At 49.0% G+C, this 15237-nt stretch overlaps 1 protein-coding gene across 1 annotated transcript in view; it reads right to left on the bottom strand.

The window, feature by feature from the left end:
- Positions 1–854: 854 nt before the first annotated feature.
- ITGB5 (integrin subunit beta 5) overlaps positions 855–15237 on the bottom strand; it is a 57667-nt gene continuing 43284 nt past the window's right edge. Inside the window, exons 11-15 of the mRNA XM_054277688.1 lie at positions 6970–7192; positions 6103–6206; positions 3261–3377; positions 1996–2162; positions 855–1443 (exon numbers count right to left, since the gene is read on the bottom strand). Of these exons, the coding sequence (XP_054133663.1) occupies positions 1348–1443; positions 1996–2162; positions 3261–3377; positions 6103–6206; positions 6970–7192 (707 nt within the window). The 3' untranslated portion in view covers positions 855–1347. The remainder of the gene's footprint in view (positions 1444–1995; positions 2163–3260; positions 3378–6102; positions 6207–6969; positions 7193–15237) is intronic.

Here is a 15237-nt window from a genome sequence, read left to right on the forward strand (position 1 = left end):
AATCCGGAAGGATGGGCCCATGGCCCTTTTCCAATGAGAAGAGCAAGTCAAAACAATGAACACCATTTGTTTTTGCTTTTCCCTGGCAAGCTTCCTTCAGCTGACTATTGCATGATCTGTTGAGGGTGAACAGACAAGAAAAAAAGAAATTTAAAAAAAGAAGGAAAAAAAAATCCAGGCAGTAGCAATTGCTCCAGCTCCTCTCTCCGGCGGCGGCTGCAGCCCTGTCTGTGTGGGTTTAAAGCTGCAGCTGTCAGCAGGGTAACCCAAACCCCAGCTCCAGAGGAAAACAGACAGGGCTGGGGGAATAGTTTGGGGGGGAAAAAATACAAAAAGCAAAAAACCAAAGCAAAATATATGTGAAGCAACAACACTGGTCTTTATCCAGCTCTATTTCCAAAAGCTCAGAGCTCCTCTGATTTTCCAGCTGGACTCCATGGGACCCCACAGCAACAGTCCTCTGGTAAAAAGTCAGAAGTCTGGAGGAACTGCTGAGTTCTCTCAGCTGCCCTCCTGCAGCCCCCCAGGCTGGACACCTACTTGCACACCATAAGGAATGGGTGTTTATATTAGTTTCCTCAGACTGAACTCCCTTTTCCTTGGGCTCCCACCAGTTTCCAATGTAACACCATTGGCTCAGATCAGGAGCTCCCTGCCCTGGGTCAACACCAGTGTGTTAAATCAACACAACTCCTGTGGCAGCACCTACAGATCCAGCTCCATGTTTTATGGCCCTGCTTTGACTGATAAGGCTCTATTAATAAATCCATCAGGCAGCACCACTGCTGCTGGCAGAAGGAGCAAGCCCCAGTTTTGGTGAGGGTCTCAGCAAAGAAACAATCCACTCTATTCACAGTATCATAAATGCACAACTGTTTTATTTTGGGGTTTATATAAAAAAATTCCTAAAGACTGCAGAGTTTTTTATCCTAATTTCTTACACATATGGTTCCAAGACCCTGTTTTCAAGCTAATTCCCCCCTAACAACTTGTGATGGAGTGGGTTCCCCTGATTTTTGACCTAGTCACCTTTTCTAACGGGATATGTCTAAAGCTGCAATATGGCACTTGGTTCACTTAGTTGGCAGGTTTAATACATCTGGAAAGCTGGGGTATGGAGATGCACACGGCTCAGAGTCCATCAACACAGGCAGGGACCCTGCCCTCACATCTGTGCCTCCAGAATGAACCAGACCTTTCTCCTTACTGTGCAAATAACAGGCTTTGGTCATCGACCAGTCCCGTCGTAAGGGATTCTCGCCCCTGAAGAGAATCCCATCTTCAAGTGGGGAAGCAGCCCAGCCATTCAAGCAATTGTCCATGGCAGTGCCAGGCACTGAGACCCCTTCAGTCAACTGTACCGTTGTAAGACTTGTTGAGCTTGTTGAACGTGAACTCTACGTTATGTGTGGAAATGGGCTTTCGGTAGAGAGGATTGGATGCCTTTGGAGAGAAGAGCAGACAGAAAGAACAAAGATGAGGAACAAAGTCTGTACCATGGTAAAAACATACCAATTAGTTTGGTGACAGTGCTGTGCTTGGCTTTGAGTGAACTGAACATTCAGATCCAGAGGCAGTGTTGTTTACCCAGAGCTGGTCCATCAGACCCACCTTCCAACCTGCCTGCAGGCAGAGGCACTGCCCTCCACTGCTGAACATCCCTCCTCAAAGCCTCCCAGAAGGGCTCCCTCACAGACCTGACCCATGCAGCTGCCACCACAGTCTCCCCTACCTCCTTCAGCCTCCAGCTCTGCTTGGAAATAGATGAGGAGACCAAAGGCTGGGTATAGTTTTGCAAAGCACTTGTAATTTGCCTAGGAGAAAGCAACAGTCCTTCTCCTAGGCAAAGGAACTGCAAGATGCTGACCCCAAAGGCACCACAGGGCATGGACACCTGCACCCTTGTTCCTGCCACCATTTTCCATCACTGCAGAGCTGTTTGCTGCCAGTGCATCCCCAGAGCCCCCCCCAGCAGCACCCCCAGCCCAGGCTCACCATTTCATATCTGGCGCGGGAACGCTCGCTCTGGAATCGGTCGAACTCCCGCCTGTCGTGGATGGTGACGAGCAGCTTCCAGAGCGCCAGCAGGATGATGCCAATCAGCACCACGCTGCCAATCACTGCCAGCACGATGGTCACAGCGCTGGGGGCTGAGCTGCAGGCTGGCAGAGAGGCAGAAAAGCTAATTAGTCCTGGTGTGAGTGTATCCTGGGTCAGGTAATAACTTGGACTGCAGCCACAGAGCAAGTGACCTCAGGCAGCGCCAGCAGCAGTGGCTAAATCTGAAAAAGCAACAGTTCCCTCTGAAACTGAACTACATTTTTTTAAAATTAAATAAATTCCTGGCTAGAGGCAGGTCAAAGGGCCACCTCTCATGGATGTCACCAGAGCTGGGATGTCACACAGTAGGGCAGCAGTGCCACTGTCCAACAGCGATGCAGGGTTTTAATGCCAGCTGACCCATGTGGGACACAGAGCGTTAAGGTGCCTCTGGCAAAAGCCAGCTCAGCTGCTCCCACACAGAGACAGGTGATCACTAAGGACTTTATATAAGGACATTAACTGTCAGCTAATCAGCTGGTCTTTTAATTAAGTGCAAGCTGCAGCACAATTGAAATAGAACATGAGGAATCTCAATCTTTCCCATATTGGCCCGTGCCTTGGAGGACCAGAACAAATCACAAGAAGCTACTGCTGGATGCTCGCCAGCTTGTCCTGCAACACCACAAGGGGTTTTCTTTGAGCAACTGCATTGCATGTGATTAAAATATTGCTGGGAAGCACAGCTGTCTGCACAGCCTGTGGAGGGGAGTAGGGACACGCAGCCCCTACACTTCCTGGATCACAACTCCTTGACAATGTGGAAATCCTTAGGTGGTGCAGGGCTTTCCCAACATCCTAACTTAACCAGCAGCTGCACCAGGTGTTCTCTTCCGATATTTTTGCTCACAAGGGCTTTATCTCTAAATCAAGCATACTTTTTGCTACTTAAATAGGCTTCAGTTAACTCAGCCTCCCAAAGCTCTTCAGCCCTTGCTGGCAATGCTGATGGCTCAGGTGCAAGGTTTACTCTCACAGTTCTTTTTTACTAAGTTGGGAGCATTTGGAGCTGGGTTTCATCACTGTAAAACACTTCAGTGTAAATCAGCCTCGTTTATCTGCTCACACATGCAGCCAGCCTTTCTGCAGCCCCCCAGCAGACCATCACCCCTCCTGAGGCTGCCAGTGCTGTCAGAAAAGAAACCCAAGGGAGGGCTAACCTGGCTCCTTGAGGACGGTGAGGTTGGATTTCCCACTGGGAAGCTCCATGTAGGTGAACTTCATGACACAGTTGTTCACTGGGTAGGCACAGAGGATTGCGTTGGGGTCGTCCGTTTCTGGAACCAGATGGAAGGATCACAGGATTTTGTAGAAGTTTTTATACATTAAAAAAAAATCCTAAACACTGCAGAACTTTTGTATGATAATTTTTCAAATAAATGCTTCCAACACCCTTTATTTTTAACATAATTCCCCCCTAAAAACCTGCAATGGTGTGGGTCCCCTGATTCTGAGCTAGTCACCCTGTCTAACAGGCTGTGTCTAAAGCTGCAATACAGCACTTGGCTGACTTAGCTGGCAGGTTCAGTATTAGGAATTAGCACAGCTCTCCCCTGCAAGATAAGCAGAGCTTTCCAGGGATGCCTGGGAGCAGAGGAATGGGGAGTAAGCCTGGAAAGCAGCACAGTTTGATCACAACTCATACAAATTGTAACTGAGCAGTGTCCAGAATCACTGCTTGAGAAAATGTGGCACTTGGCAAACATCACAGAGCAAACAGACTCAACCTCGCACGCACACACATTGTTCCTTCATGCAAGTCTGCTTCTGTAATAAATGCCATTTTCTTCTTAATTTGCTAAATTTCTTGAAGAGTGGAAGGAGAAGGGAAAACAAGGAGCACTGACTCAGACAGAGCCAGCAGCAGCAGCAGCCCATGGCCAGCTTGTGCTCCAGCTGTACCGAATAGCTCCAGCTCCGGAAACGGCTGAGAAGTTTGTTTTCAAAGAGTGAGATAGAAAAGGAAAATGGGAAGGGGTGGAGGGAGGGAGGGAGGGAGGGAAGGAGGGAGGATTTGGTTGCAAGGATGATGTGTAGCTATGGGAGTTGCAAGAAATTACAGGACTTTACTCCCAGAGCCACGCGAGCGCTGGGTGTTGGTGTGTGACGCACCACAGCACCAGACAGAGCCTGGTCACTGTCAGTGCTGCTGAGGAAGGCTGCTTCACAGAAACAATTCAAGATTGAGCAAAGCCATCACCTGAGGTCTGCAGATCGAGCTTAAGGGGTGATTTCAGCAGAGCCACTGCCCTGCACAGCCACAGCTCTTTTGGTGCCCCCACTGCAGGGACAGTGACTGGAGGGAGTGGGGAATCATCTCTGGCTGTGACAGGAGCACAGCTCTGCCAGCCTGCAAGGGCTGAGAGTTTCATGGGACAGGAATTTGGGGACCCAGTGCTCTTGGCTAGCAAAGACATGCATGACCTTGTCTTAGGCACCTGGAAATAGCTTTCCACAGTTCCTGTATCCATGCCTGTCGTGCTGAAAAATGATTGCATTAATGGCCACTGCTACCCCAGCCCCTTAGCTCTCTCCTGTCTGTTTGTTTTTCCTTTCAATGCCTTTGACCTGCATCCAGTTAAAAGATTAATACCCTCCATTTCAACAGCTGAGCTCAGATGCAGCTGCCCCTCTGACACGTTCCTGGTGTGGACAAACCTCAGCTGTTCCTACCCTGAGACAGGAAAACCTCCCCTATCTACACAGTGGTAGCAAAGCATGGGCTGGAAAAGTGTTGATTGTTGGAAAGCAAAGTACTAATTAGATTAATATAGATAATACTCCCATACTTCTTGACTAATGTCCTTTTGAGTTGAGCAGCAAATCTTAGTTTCTGTAGGTCTAGCTGCTTTCACTCCCATCCTTGCACCATCATTTCAGTAAAAGATACAGTGATTAAAGTCTCAATAGTAATGATTTCTGTTGATCTTCACTAGGTTTCAGAGATAACATGTCAATAGAGAGAGGTGTGAGGGTTCCACTGAGCTTTTCAGGCGGGAGGGATGAGCTTTGATTCTCAATATGTGCTGGCCAGACAGGCATTAGAAAGGAGCTTTGTGTGTTTTGAACTTCCAAACCTCTCACAAGGTGCTGGTGCAGGTGCACTCCCTGCTAAACTGCACAGTGAATGGAGAGAATGAGAGCAAGTGTCCCAAAGGGAAGGGTGGGAAACTCCACTGGTCATAATTTAAAAGTGGAGCACTGGATGTGAGAGGAGTCAATGGGAAAAACATCACCTGCAGACAGCTTAGGAGAAAGTGAGTGAAAAGCTGAGCAACGAGAGGGACTCCCACCTCTATAAACTAAGGAGGAGGAGGAAATGCCAGATGCAGACAGTAACTTATCCCTGCTTGATCTCCATCCCTCCCTCCAAGAGATATTGTTAAGGCCAAGGTCAGGATTGTGATTAAATCTGTTACAAGCCTGGATCCCCTCCACTCCCCTAAACAGCAACCAGAGACTCCCAGAACATATCTTGAAAAGAGAGGGGGGAAGTCATCTGCTGAGGATGCACATGTGGGGTCACCTCTAGAAGAAGACACAAAGGGCAGGAGATCGCCAGGGGGACTTGTAGCAGTCAGTTCCACCAAAGCAGAACTCATTTTCAAAGCAGCTTTGCTTTCTTTCACCAGTTCACTTCTTCCAAGATGAAACCTCAGAAGATTAGAAAATGCCTTTTCTTGGGTAATAAAGTTGTTCTTTTGCACTCTCTCACGACTCCTCTCATCTGTCTCATGTGACCTCACCCCACTCTTTGCTCCCTGCACTGGCAGTAGTGATTAGATGTCACTTAAAATCAAGGAGTTTTTTACTTCAGTATGGATTATAGCCTGGAGACAGCATCACACATACCACATATACACATACTCATACTACCTACATACACACATTTCTAAATACCAGGTGCTCCCTGAAGCTTTCTTTACAGATATGTTTTAGTCTGATTAAGAAGAGTTCAATGCCACAGTCACCAGTTCCCACCACCTGCAGCTGCCAACTTACCAAGAACATCCACAGTGGTGATGATCTCATCCTTGCAGTGCTTTTGGCAGGTTTGGTTATCAGCCAGTCTTCCTGAGTTAAACAGCTTGCATTCAATACAATCCCTGCAGGAACACACACAGAGGGGAAGATTGAGCACACATCAGAAACTGCATGAACACGGGGATTCAGCCCTTGGGAAGGGATTCCCTGGGTCTGGTCTGGAGGCTGCACATCTGTACCACAAGGGAGGAGCAGCTTCAGGACCAGGCATCTCCATCGCAAGGATGGATTTATTAAGATTCAATGAAAGTGAAAAGCAGCTTGTAGGATTCAGTGAAAGTGCAAAGGATTCCATGAAGGTGCAAAGCAGCTTATAGGTTTGGGGTCTGTTTGCCCTTTGGATGTCAGGAGCTGCACGTCAGCTACTGCAAAATCCATCCTGCCTGAGATCAAGGCAGGCAGTCCTGCTGCTCTGTGCTAGTCTGAGGCTGATGCCTGGGCCACCTTCATTGCTGTGAGGCAGGGGCAGTGATTCTGATTCCAGTCCTCTCCTCCTCTGCAGCTCACAGCTCTCTGCACCCAGACATCTGCAGCTCAGAGTGCAGCAAAACTGGGGTTGCCAGCCCTTCCTGCAGAGTGAGACAGCACCAGAAATGAGCAGGGACATGAATCTCCATGAGCACCAGGGCAACAAGACTTGTTGCTGCTCTACCTGGAATACTGTCAGTGTACTTAGTGTGGGCTCCTAGCAGCAGCAGGCTTGCTTGGGGCTGATCACACATTTAACAAAGCAGAAGCAATTCCCTAGCTGAAAAGTCTCCCAGGAACCAAAGAGCTGCCCTTCCCACCAGGAGCGAGAAGTGCCTCCTGAACTCCTGTGGGTACCTTTTGGTGCTGCAGACACCGGGGCAGGTGGGACACTTCTCGCAGGTCTCTCCGAACGCCCCGGGCTCGGTGCACTGGCACCTCCCGCAGACGCAGGCGCCGCGGCCGCTGCACATCTGCCCGTCGCTGGACACGCAGCTGTCCGTCTCCGTGGAGCAGTTGCAGTTGTCCCCGATGAACCCCGCGTGGCACTTGCACTCCCCGCAGTGACACTCCCCGTGACCTGAGGGGGACAGCGGGGACAGGTGTCAGCAGGATTCCAATGGCCACCACTGGGTGCTGTGGTTGGCAGGGACCAGCAGCCCAGCAGGAAGAGCTGCCAGAGAGACCTTACTTGGCAGGGCATCAAACAGATGCTGTTGGGAAACACTTAAATATCAAATTAATATCAACATTCAGCAGCAAAAACTACCTACTCATTGCTCTTCCAGCTTCCCTCTATAGTTGCTCAAGACAAATGGGCACCTCCCCCTTCCTACTTTTCTCTGTCTACATCAAGAGATATTAAGATGGGAATGGAATACTGCTCCCTTACTGGTTTTGAGTCCAGAGTTTAGCAGCTAAAAGCCTAGCAGGTTGCCCACCTCATAAAGTATTTCCTTCCCTTTCTTCTTAACAATTTTACTTAAGACGTTCTCTTAAAAGCTTGAAAAAAATTATATCAACAAGCACTATTTCCTGTGTCCAAACAAGAACTCTGTGTCCCAACCAGAGCCACAAAGGTTGCTGGGACCACTTGAGTCCCCTCCAGGGAGTAGCTCAGGGCAGCTCACAGCAGAAATGGATGAAGAAACCAATCCAGCAAGGGCTCTTCTCCACTGAAGCATCCCCTTGGAGCCAAGGGGTTTAGTGAAGGGCTGAGAAAGTACACAGGCTCCAAGGCTGTCAGTGACAGTAAGTGGAGTGGCTGTCCACTGAGCAGCTGGCTTCAGGGAGCCATCCATCTGCTAGAGTCTGCTCGAATTCTTTCCTGGCCAGTCCCTAGGAGAAGGGATGCCTTTACAGGCATAGTTTATAGAGCTGAAGGGTTTGTACACAAGGCTCATCAGCAACCTAATTACAGCTCAGCTTTTCCACTGGGAAGAGCCTCGAGCACCCCAGACATGATAAATTATACACACGTTCCTTTCATCGACACAAACCCGCGGATCTCCCTGCCTCTCCCACCGTGCCAGGATTACCAGAGGCTGTGGATTGCCAAGCTATATCCCCTGCCAAAAGTCACAGGAGCACCTTCTGTTTTACTAGGCATCTCATATATCCCAGCACATCACAGGTTGTCCTTCTACAGCCTCCTCTGCAGTCCCACCATTTGCTTTGGAGCCAGCCTGCATATTCAAACATTACTGGACAAAGGAGATTATGTTTACAAGATCTCTAGAGGTGACCTCCTTCTGTGCCTACATCTGATGGAGATTAAATACCTTGCTCTGCTTGCCTTCACAATGACAGCCTTGCCCTTTCCTCAGACAGAAAGCTCTGGGTTTGAGCCCATGGGCTCAGCTACATCCACAGCTGCTGCTGTTTGGGGGGCAGCTGCAGAGTGGGTGACTCCCAGGACCATGACTTCACAAGCAAACCAAATGGGGTATCTGGCATTTAGTCACAATTAATTCAGGTGATTGGGCTCTCACACACAGCAGGTTTGGTGCCACTTGCATGGCAATGCAAGTGTCCAAATTAGCTATAAACTATGGTTTTGATAAAGGGCACTATTTGAAGGAATCCAAAGCAGCTGGCGATTAGTAAATGTGCTCAGGCTTGAATTTGAACTGTGAGGGCCAAGAGAAGCAAGCTGATGGTATTCATATCACCCCTCAGCTCTCCTAAGACACCACAGAATGCAGCACAAAATGTGAGTCCAGAGGAAATCTGTCTCTGGACCATTAAATGGTTCTGTTTTTAAAGGCATCAGTGCTGGGTCACAGGAGGCTAGAAAGACTGCACATCCCTTCCAGCCCCTGGCAGGCTGGAGGTAGAACCTAAAATTACTGTCCTGGGGAAGGGAAATGGCCATTTGCAAATAATGCATCCTATTAAACCACTGTGATTGGAAAATTTAAGAAACAGCATCTTAAAGGATGTGGTTTTGTTTATTGACAGGGATGAAGAAAAATCCATTCTGTATGAGGGTGACTAAGTGTGGGGTGTGAGCTTAAAATGTCAAAACACGTTGACATGTGTTTCCTGCCTTGGCCACACTGGCTTAGTGTTCAAGAAGTCACTGGCTGAAGCTCATCATGGTCAATGTGAGAAGAGCAGGAATTTCCATCATGACCTTCAATGGCAAAGGTATCACAGCCTTCACTGCTTCCATCACCTTGAAAGAGTGGCCACTGCTGCAAGCACCAAGAGCTACACTTGGGGTGCCAACCATCTCCCACACAGCCTGAAGACTGGAGAAACTCAGTGAATGAGGAACATTTGGTTTTCATATGGGCACAATAAGAGTTGTCCCACTTCTCAACATCCACCTGGAGCACCAGAGGTGGGAATACACTCCATCCTCTCACTAGGGACACAAACTGAGAGGAGTCCCGAGGCAATGTGGCAGCGAGGGTTTGGTGACAGTGACCCAGAGCTGTGGTTTGCAGAGTGTTACCCATACTCACATGCTGCAGCACAGTGTGCTGCTCGTTCCCAGCTCTCTCTCCCACGGTCACACACAGTGCTGATGTGGCTAAGCACTCTCTGTGCCATCGTGCCTGCAGGAAACCTTCCACCACCGTGCCCATGATGAACCCAGTTGCACTTCCCAGTTTCATTTCCACAGCAATGTGTCCTCAAGGAGGGTGTGTTTCAAGACACCTCTGCACCAGCAGCAGTCTCGTGGTGCAAGACATCACTCTGGACTTTAACCCCCTTGAACCCTTTGAGTTTATACATTCTCTGTTAAAGCTGGTTTGTGAAGCCAAAATACATTAATTATGTTCTCCAAACGTAATAAGAGATGTTTTCTTCTGTTCCCATATTCAAAACGAGACAAGCTTAGAAGTTTAAAGATCCAGATCTAACTAGGAAATTAAATGCTCCCCCTGAATTTGATAACATTCTTTCCAGTTAGCTCCTGACCTTTGGGGCTGGGCTAACACAAACCACATGTCAGGAGGCAGCAGAAACCTGCAGAGGAAAGCAATGCTTCTGTGGGGGGAGAGCAGTCCCCAGACTGAGCTTTACTAGTCTGGGATCCATCCGGGCAGGAGCCATGGGGTGCACTGCTCCCAAGGACAGCACCAGAGTGGGCTGAGACTCACAGCCCAGCTGGTGCTTCCATCTCTCCCCATCCCCATCCCACTGCTGTGCCCCATCTGGGCTGCACATCTCACTGTCACTCAGGCAGCTTCTCCCAGGACATCATCCATCCTCAATTCACCCCAGCTGCCCCCCAGGATGGCAGCCACAGCCCAAATCCCCCCTGCCCCCAGCATGGCACCCCCACAGCAGCGCTGTTCTCCTTGTTCCCAAGCAGGGTCATTCCCAAATCAGGACAGCAGCTTCTGGCAGAAGCTTCCAGCCTCTGACCCTGATTTCATCCCAGCCTTCCTGACAGCAGGCTGTGACCCTGCTTGGCAGGACAGCCCGTCTGGCCTCTGCGATAACTGCGCCTTTTCGGAACTGCACCAACATCTGATACTCAGTGCACTAAAAGCTCTGCAACTGGGGCTTTTCATGGAAGGTGGTTCTCCTAAAGCCTCCTACTTCTGAGGATGACAAAGTCATGCAAAAAATACCAGCTTTCTTCTGAAACAAAAAACATGATCTTAGTTTTTAATGGAGGGGTGGAAAAGGTTTGAAAACAAGCCTCCTCCAACACTCCTTTTTTCCCCATCTTCTAGAACATTAAACTGACGTGCCTAACATACAAGAAAAACAAGTCATGATATTTAAGCCAGTTTAGTGGTTTCTGAGCACTCAGGAGGAGAAAGATCATACTGTATTTTGCTCCCATTAAATCAAGCCATTTATTTTTGTGCCTCTGTGCTCACATCCAGACTTTGGGTCACAATCTCTGAAAGGCTGTGCTTTTGTCATTGTTGGTTATTTGAACAACTAGTCTGAAACAGAAAAAAACCCACAGGAAAAACAACTAAGAGAAATAAGTTATGGCAAGCAATTTCCAAATTCTCCAGTGTCATTCCTTTAACAAGCCCTGGCTGCTTCTTCACCCAGAGAGCCCCAGTGAAGAAGGAGTCCACAACCATGGATCAAAACCATCTGCTTATGAGAGAAGTCAAACCCTACAGACACAGGGCACTGCTTAGCAGCAGTTTTGCACCAGACCAGCCAATCTCTCAGCAAAAGTGCTCCATGTCTGGGGGAGAGGCTCTGTGAACAGCACATTTTGAGTGGGAAGAAGAAGGGCAGCAGAAAAGGCTTGGAAAACTTAGGAAACATAGGGCTTTTCATTTGGGAGAGGGCTAGGGTAAGACACAGTGCCTGCCCAGGCAAATAAATCACCACCTCCCCAGTAATTTCTTTCCATGGCTCAAAGCAGGCGGTGCTGCACGCCAAGAGGCCGGGCCAGGCAGCCTGCCCAGGGCACAGCTCAGGCCCAGGGCACTGCCAGATGGTCAGCACCCACAGGGACTTGGAGACAGCTCCAGAAATTTTAAACAGCGGGGATGGGCTTAGGATCCACCCCCTGGGTCATGCCAGTCCAGCAGGGAAAACAAGGGGGGCAGATTGGCAGGAGCATCCCCAAGCCCTGGAGCCCACTGAGCATAACAACCCCCTTGTGCTAAGGAGGATACTATATAAACACAGACAGACAAATGTCAAGGGTCCAAGGTTTCTGTGTAACCTGAAATTCATCCAGCTGCCTCCACTCACACCAGGAGACAGCTTGCCCACACTCATTTATCCACAATGCAATACTGAAGCAGCAAAAGAAACACTAAGAGATTAGTAAGAAGTAAATAGTGCTTTTCTGAATGTTATTTACCAGACACCATGGATCTGTGCACCTTCCCATTGCAATGGATGTTCACATCCTGAAGCATATGGGTTTAACCAAGATTTCAGTCCCAGCACTGGACTCACCTATCACCAAAAACAGCACTGGAGACGCAGACTAATGAAACCAAAGGTGAAGGAATAAATGCAGGCTCGAGCTGCTAATTCAGCCATGGGTACCACAAGTCCCATCACCAGCTGGACATTACTGCCAGCATCCCACAGTGCAGCACTGCCATGACAAAAATCCCCCTCAGCACTCCAGTTTCTCCTCACTTGGGAATTTCTGGGTTCAGTGAGAACTGGACAAGGAAGACGTGGTTTTGGAAACTGCTGTTTCATGGAGGCAGCTGAAAGCTATCTGGGGCAGGAGGATTTCCTGTGGCAGCCCTGGCCAGCCTTGGCCAGCCTTTCCTCATTTTCCTTCTCTCTGCTAAAGAAGTGAAGCTGAAATGCAGCCATGAGATACAGCTGATAATCCACCAGAAAGCCAAAATGGGCAATGAGAAGTCATTTCCTGAAAGAGATCTAAAGCTGCATTTCTTAAAATAAAGCCTTCCTCTTTTTTTTTTTTTTCCAAGTAAGCTCAGCACTCCACAAATCCTTGACTTCTACTCACATCAGCTCCTCAGCCAAGCCTGCCACATGTGGCCTTTTGGATGGAGACCCAGAGCTGGGAATTGGAGCTTTCAGGTGCTGCTGCCAACTCTGTTACTGATGCAGGGAGAGCTATGGGGCAAGGGCTGGTGCCAGACCCTCCCAGAGGCACAGAGCTTTATCCTGAGTGGGGGTACTTGGGATGGATGTGCTGTTCTCCTTTGAGCCATGGGCCCAAATCCCATCCCACCACTCTGAGCATGTGCTCATCCTTGGCTTTTTTACCCTCTAAGTACCTGACATGGAAGGCACTGCATGAACTGCCAATAATTCATATTATTCCTTAAGCCAGATCAGAAGGGGCTGGTGTGTGTGAATCCTCTGGGGTTTTTGCCCCTACTGGGTCTCCCTCCAAACCTCTAACTCAAAAAGGGCCACTTTCCCTTCCTATCAACCTCCATCTGTCACATGCAGGTGTTCATTGGGTCTCCCATGGTGCAAGGTCATCAAAGGTCTGTGGTTTTGTAAGAGATTTCCCCCTTAACAAAGTACCTGGAAAAAGTCAGAGTATCATTCAAAGTAAGACACGGAAAGAAAAAAAAGGAGAAAGAATGAACACACAGGCTGTGCTGCACTTCCCTTTCAGGTCAATTACGTAAGCTCCATTTTTTAAATGAAACTGAACAAAATTCATGTCAACAAGAAATGCAGAGACCCAGAATTCCACTTGCCTGCTGGTCTCAGGATTTCTGCCTTTAAGTCCCAAACACAAAATTCATTTCCAAATGTTCATTTCTGTGAATGACCATCACCAGAAACACCAAATTCAGACACCAAACTCACCAAGATGCTTGCCACTAGAGCATTTAAAGCAAGTTTGTTCTAAGACCATCTAAGCTTTATTTTCTGAGCTCATCTTGGGTTTTTTTTGAGCTTTCTATGGGGTTTTTGGCCCTGGGAGAGGGCAGCTGCACAGGACAGGAGGTTTGGGTATGTGCATGAATCTTCAGATGACACCTCTTGGTTGCAGCCCACACGTTGTGCCACTTTAAGAGCAGAGCCCCAAAGACAGCTCTGGCTCCCATAAAGATGTCAAAGCCGTCACTCCTGTATTCTTTAATTCTGCCCGGGCATTTAATGGCTCATTAGCATGCATTCACACTTGCTAAAGGTCCGCCCAGGGCCAAGGAGAAACTGCAGTGAAAGGAGGCAGAACAGCGGCGCTCTGTGCGGGTTGGCCCTCAAGGAGCTGCTGCCAGATCTGTGGAGAGGTGCAAGGCTTGGACAGCAATAGGAGCCTGGGCAGGGAGAAAGGAGGGGTAACAAAGGCAGCTTTGCTCCATCGTGCCAGGAATAGAGACTCTGGGAGAGCAGCACTCCATACACTGGGGAGAGAATGCCCAACCTAGCTGCCATTCCAGTGTAGTGCCAGCACAAAGCCCTGGTGTGAGCAAGGTGGGGCAGGCAGGGAATGCCTGCTGCCAGGAACACCGAGAAACAAAAGGAATAAACACAGCACTGAGCACGAACACAAATGGAACCATCATTTGTGTTCCTGTGAGAAATCCATGCAAAGATCATCAAATATCTCAAGTTGGAAGGGACCCATTAGGACCACAGAGTCCAACTCCACAATAATCAATAATATTTACCAGGTTACAATGTAATGCTAATGCCTGGTGGTGTAATAACAAATACTGCACTTAACTGCTGTGAAAGAAATCTAGAGGAGCACATCCATGGGCACAAAGCATTCCAGTTAAGAACCACCCACCTGCACTGACCTGCAGCCACCTCTGACCCAAAGCACAGCACGGGGGTCCTTAGCAGTGCAATTAGAGAGGGGACCAGGCATTTTTACATTGCAGCCACAAGCACTGGCCATGCTTTCACAGGTCACAGCTAGGAGACAAGGGTCACTCCATGCTGTTTGTCCCAGCCCAGAGGCCATTTGAACTCTGGGATCTTCAGCCTTTTGAACAGGCATGGAGCAGGATGGGGAGGCACACAGTCTTGGAGGACAGGGGCACATGACTCAATATTAAACTGAAAAGAGAAGAGAAACCAGGTTAAAGGGAAAAAATAAATTCTGAGAGGAAGAAGAAGAAGAAGAGAGAAGGATGGAAATAATGTCCTGGGAGGAAGCGGTTTCAGGAGCCGCCCAAGGACTGGAGATGTGAGTAAACACATGCACTGAGTCAGCCCCATGCTCCTCCAAAAGGCCACGGAGGATCTGTGTGTCAGATTCATGAAGATGAAATCTGGAATGCAAACACCTCCCACTGGCTCTCGGCCCCTCTCTGCATTGGGACCATGGGCTCCTGGAGATGAGCACACCCAGACCACCACGGGACACCCTGCTGAATTTGGTCCTGGCTAATGCTCAGGAATCCTTTGCCTACCAGTTAAAATCAATAATTTCTACAGAGGAATGCCACTGCCAGCCAGCCACTCACACAACCCTAGTGTGAAATCTCTCTACAGCCTTTCAAATCTGGGAGCTCAGGGCTGGGTGTCCCTGCCCTCAAATAAGCCTTCCCTGCACAGAAGGTGCCAGCCTGGCACAGGGAGCTCATGATGCAAGCACAGAGCACTGCAGGCTGCCCACAGCCTTAGGTGAGCCTGTCCCAGCCATGTCCCTGCAGTGTCTGCTCCTCCTCACACTGTGTGAAGAGCAGACTTTCCCAATGACACTCCACACTAAAGGCTGAGAGGGTT

Source organism: Melozone crissalis, unplaced genomic scaffold, assembly GCF_028551555.1.
Source record: "Melozone crissalis strain CALT ecotype California unplaced genomic scaffold, PUWL_Pcris_2 ptg000023l_1, whole genome shotgun sequence".
NCBI lineage: Eukaryota > Metazoa > Chordata > Aves > Passeriformes > Passerellidae > Melozone > Melozone crissalis.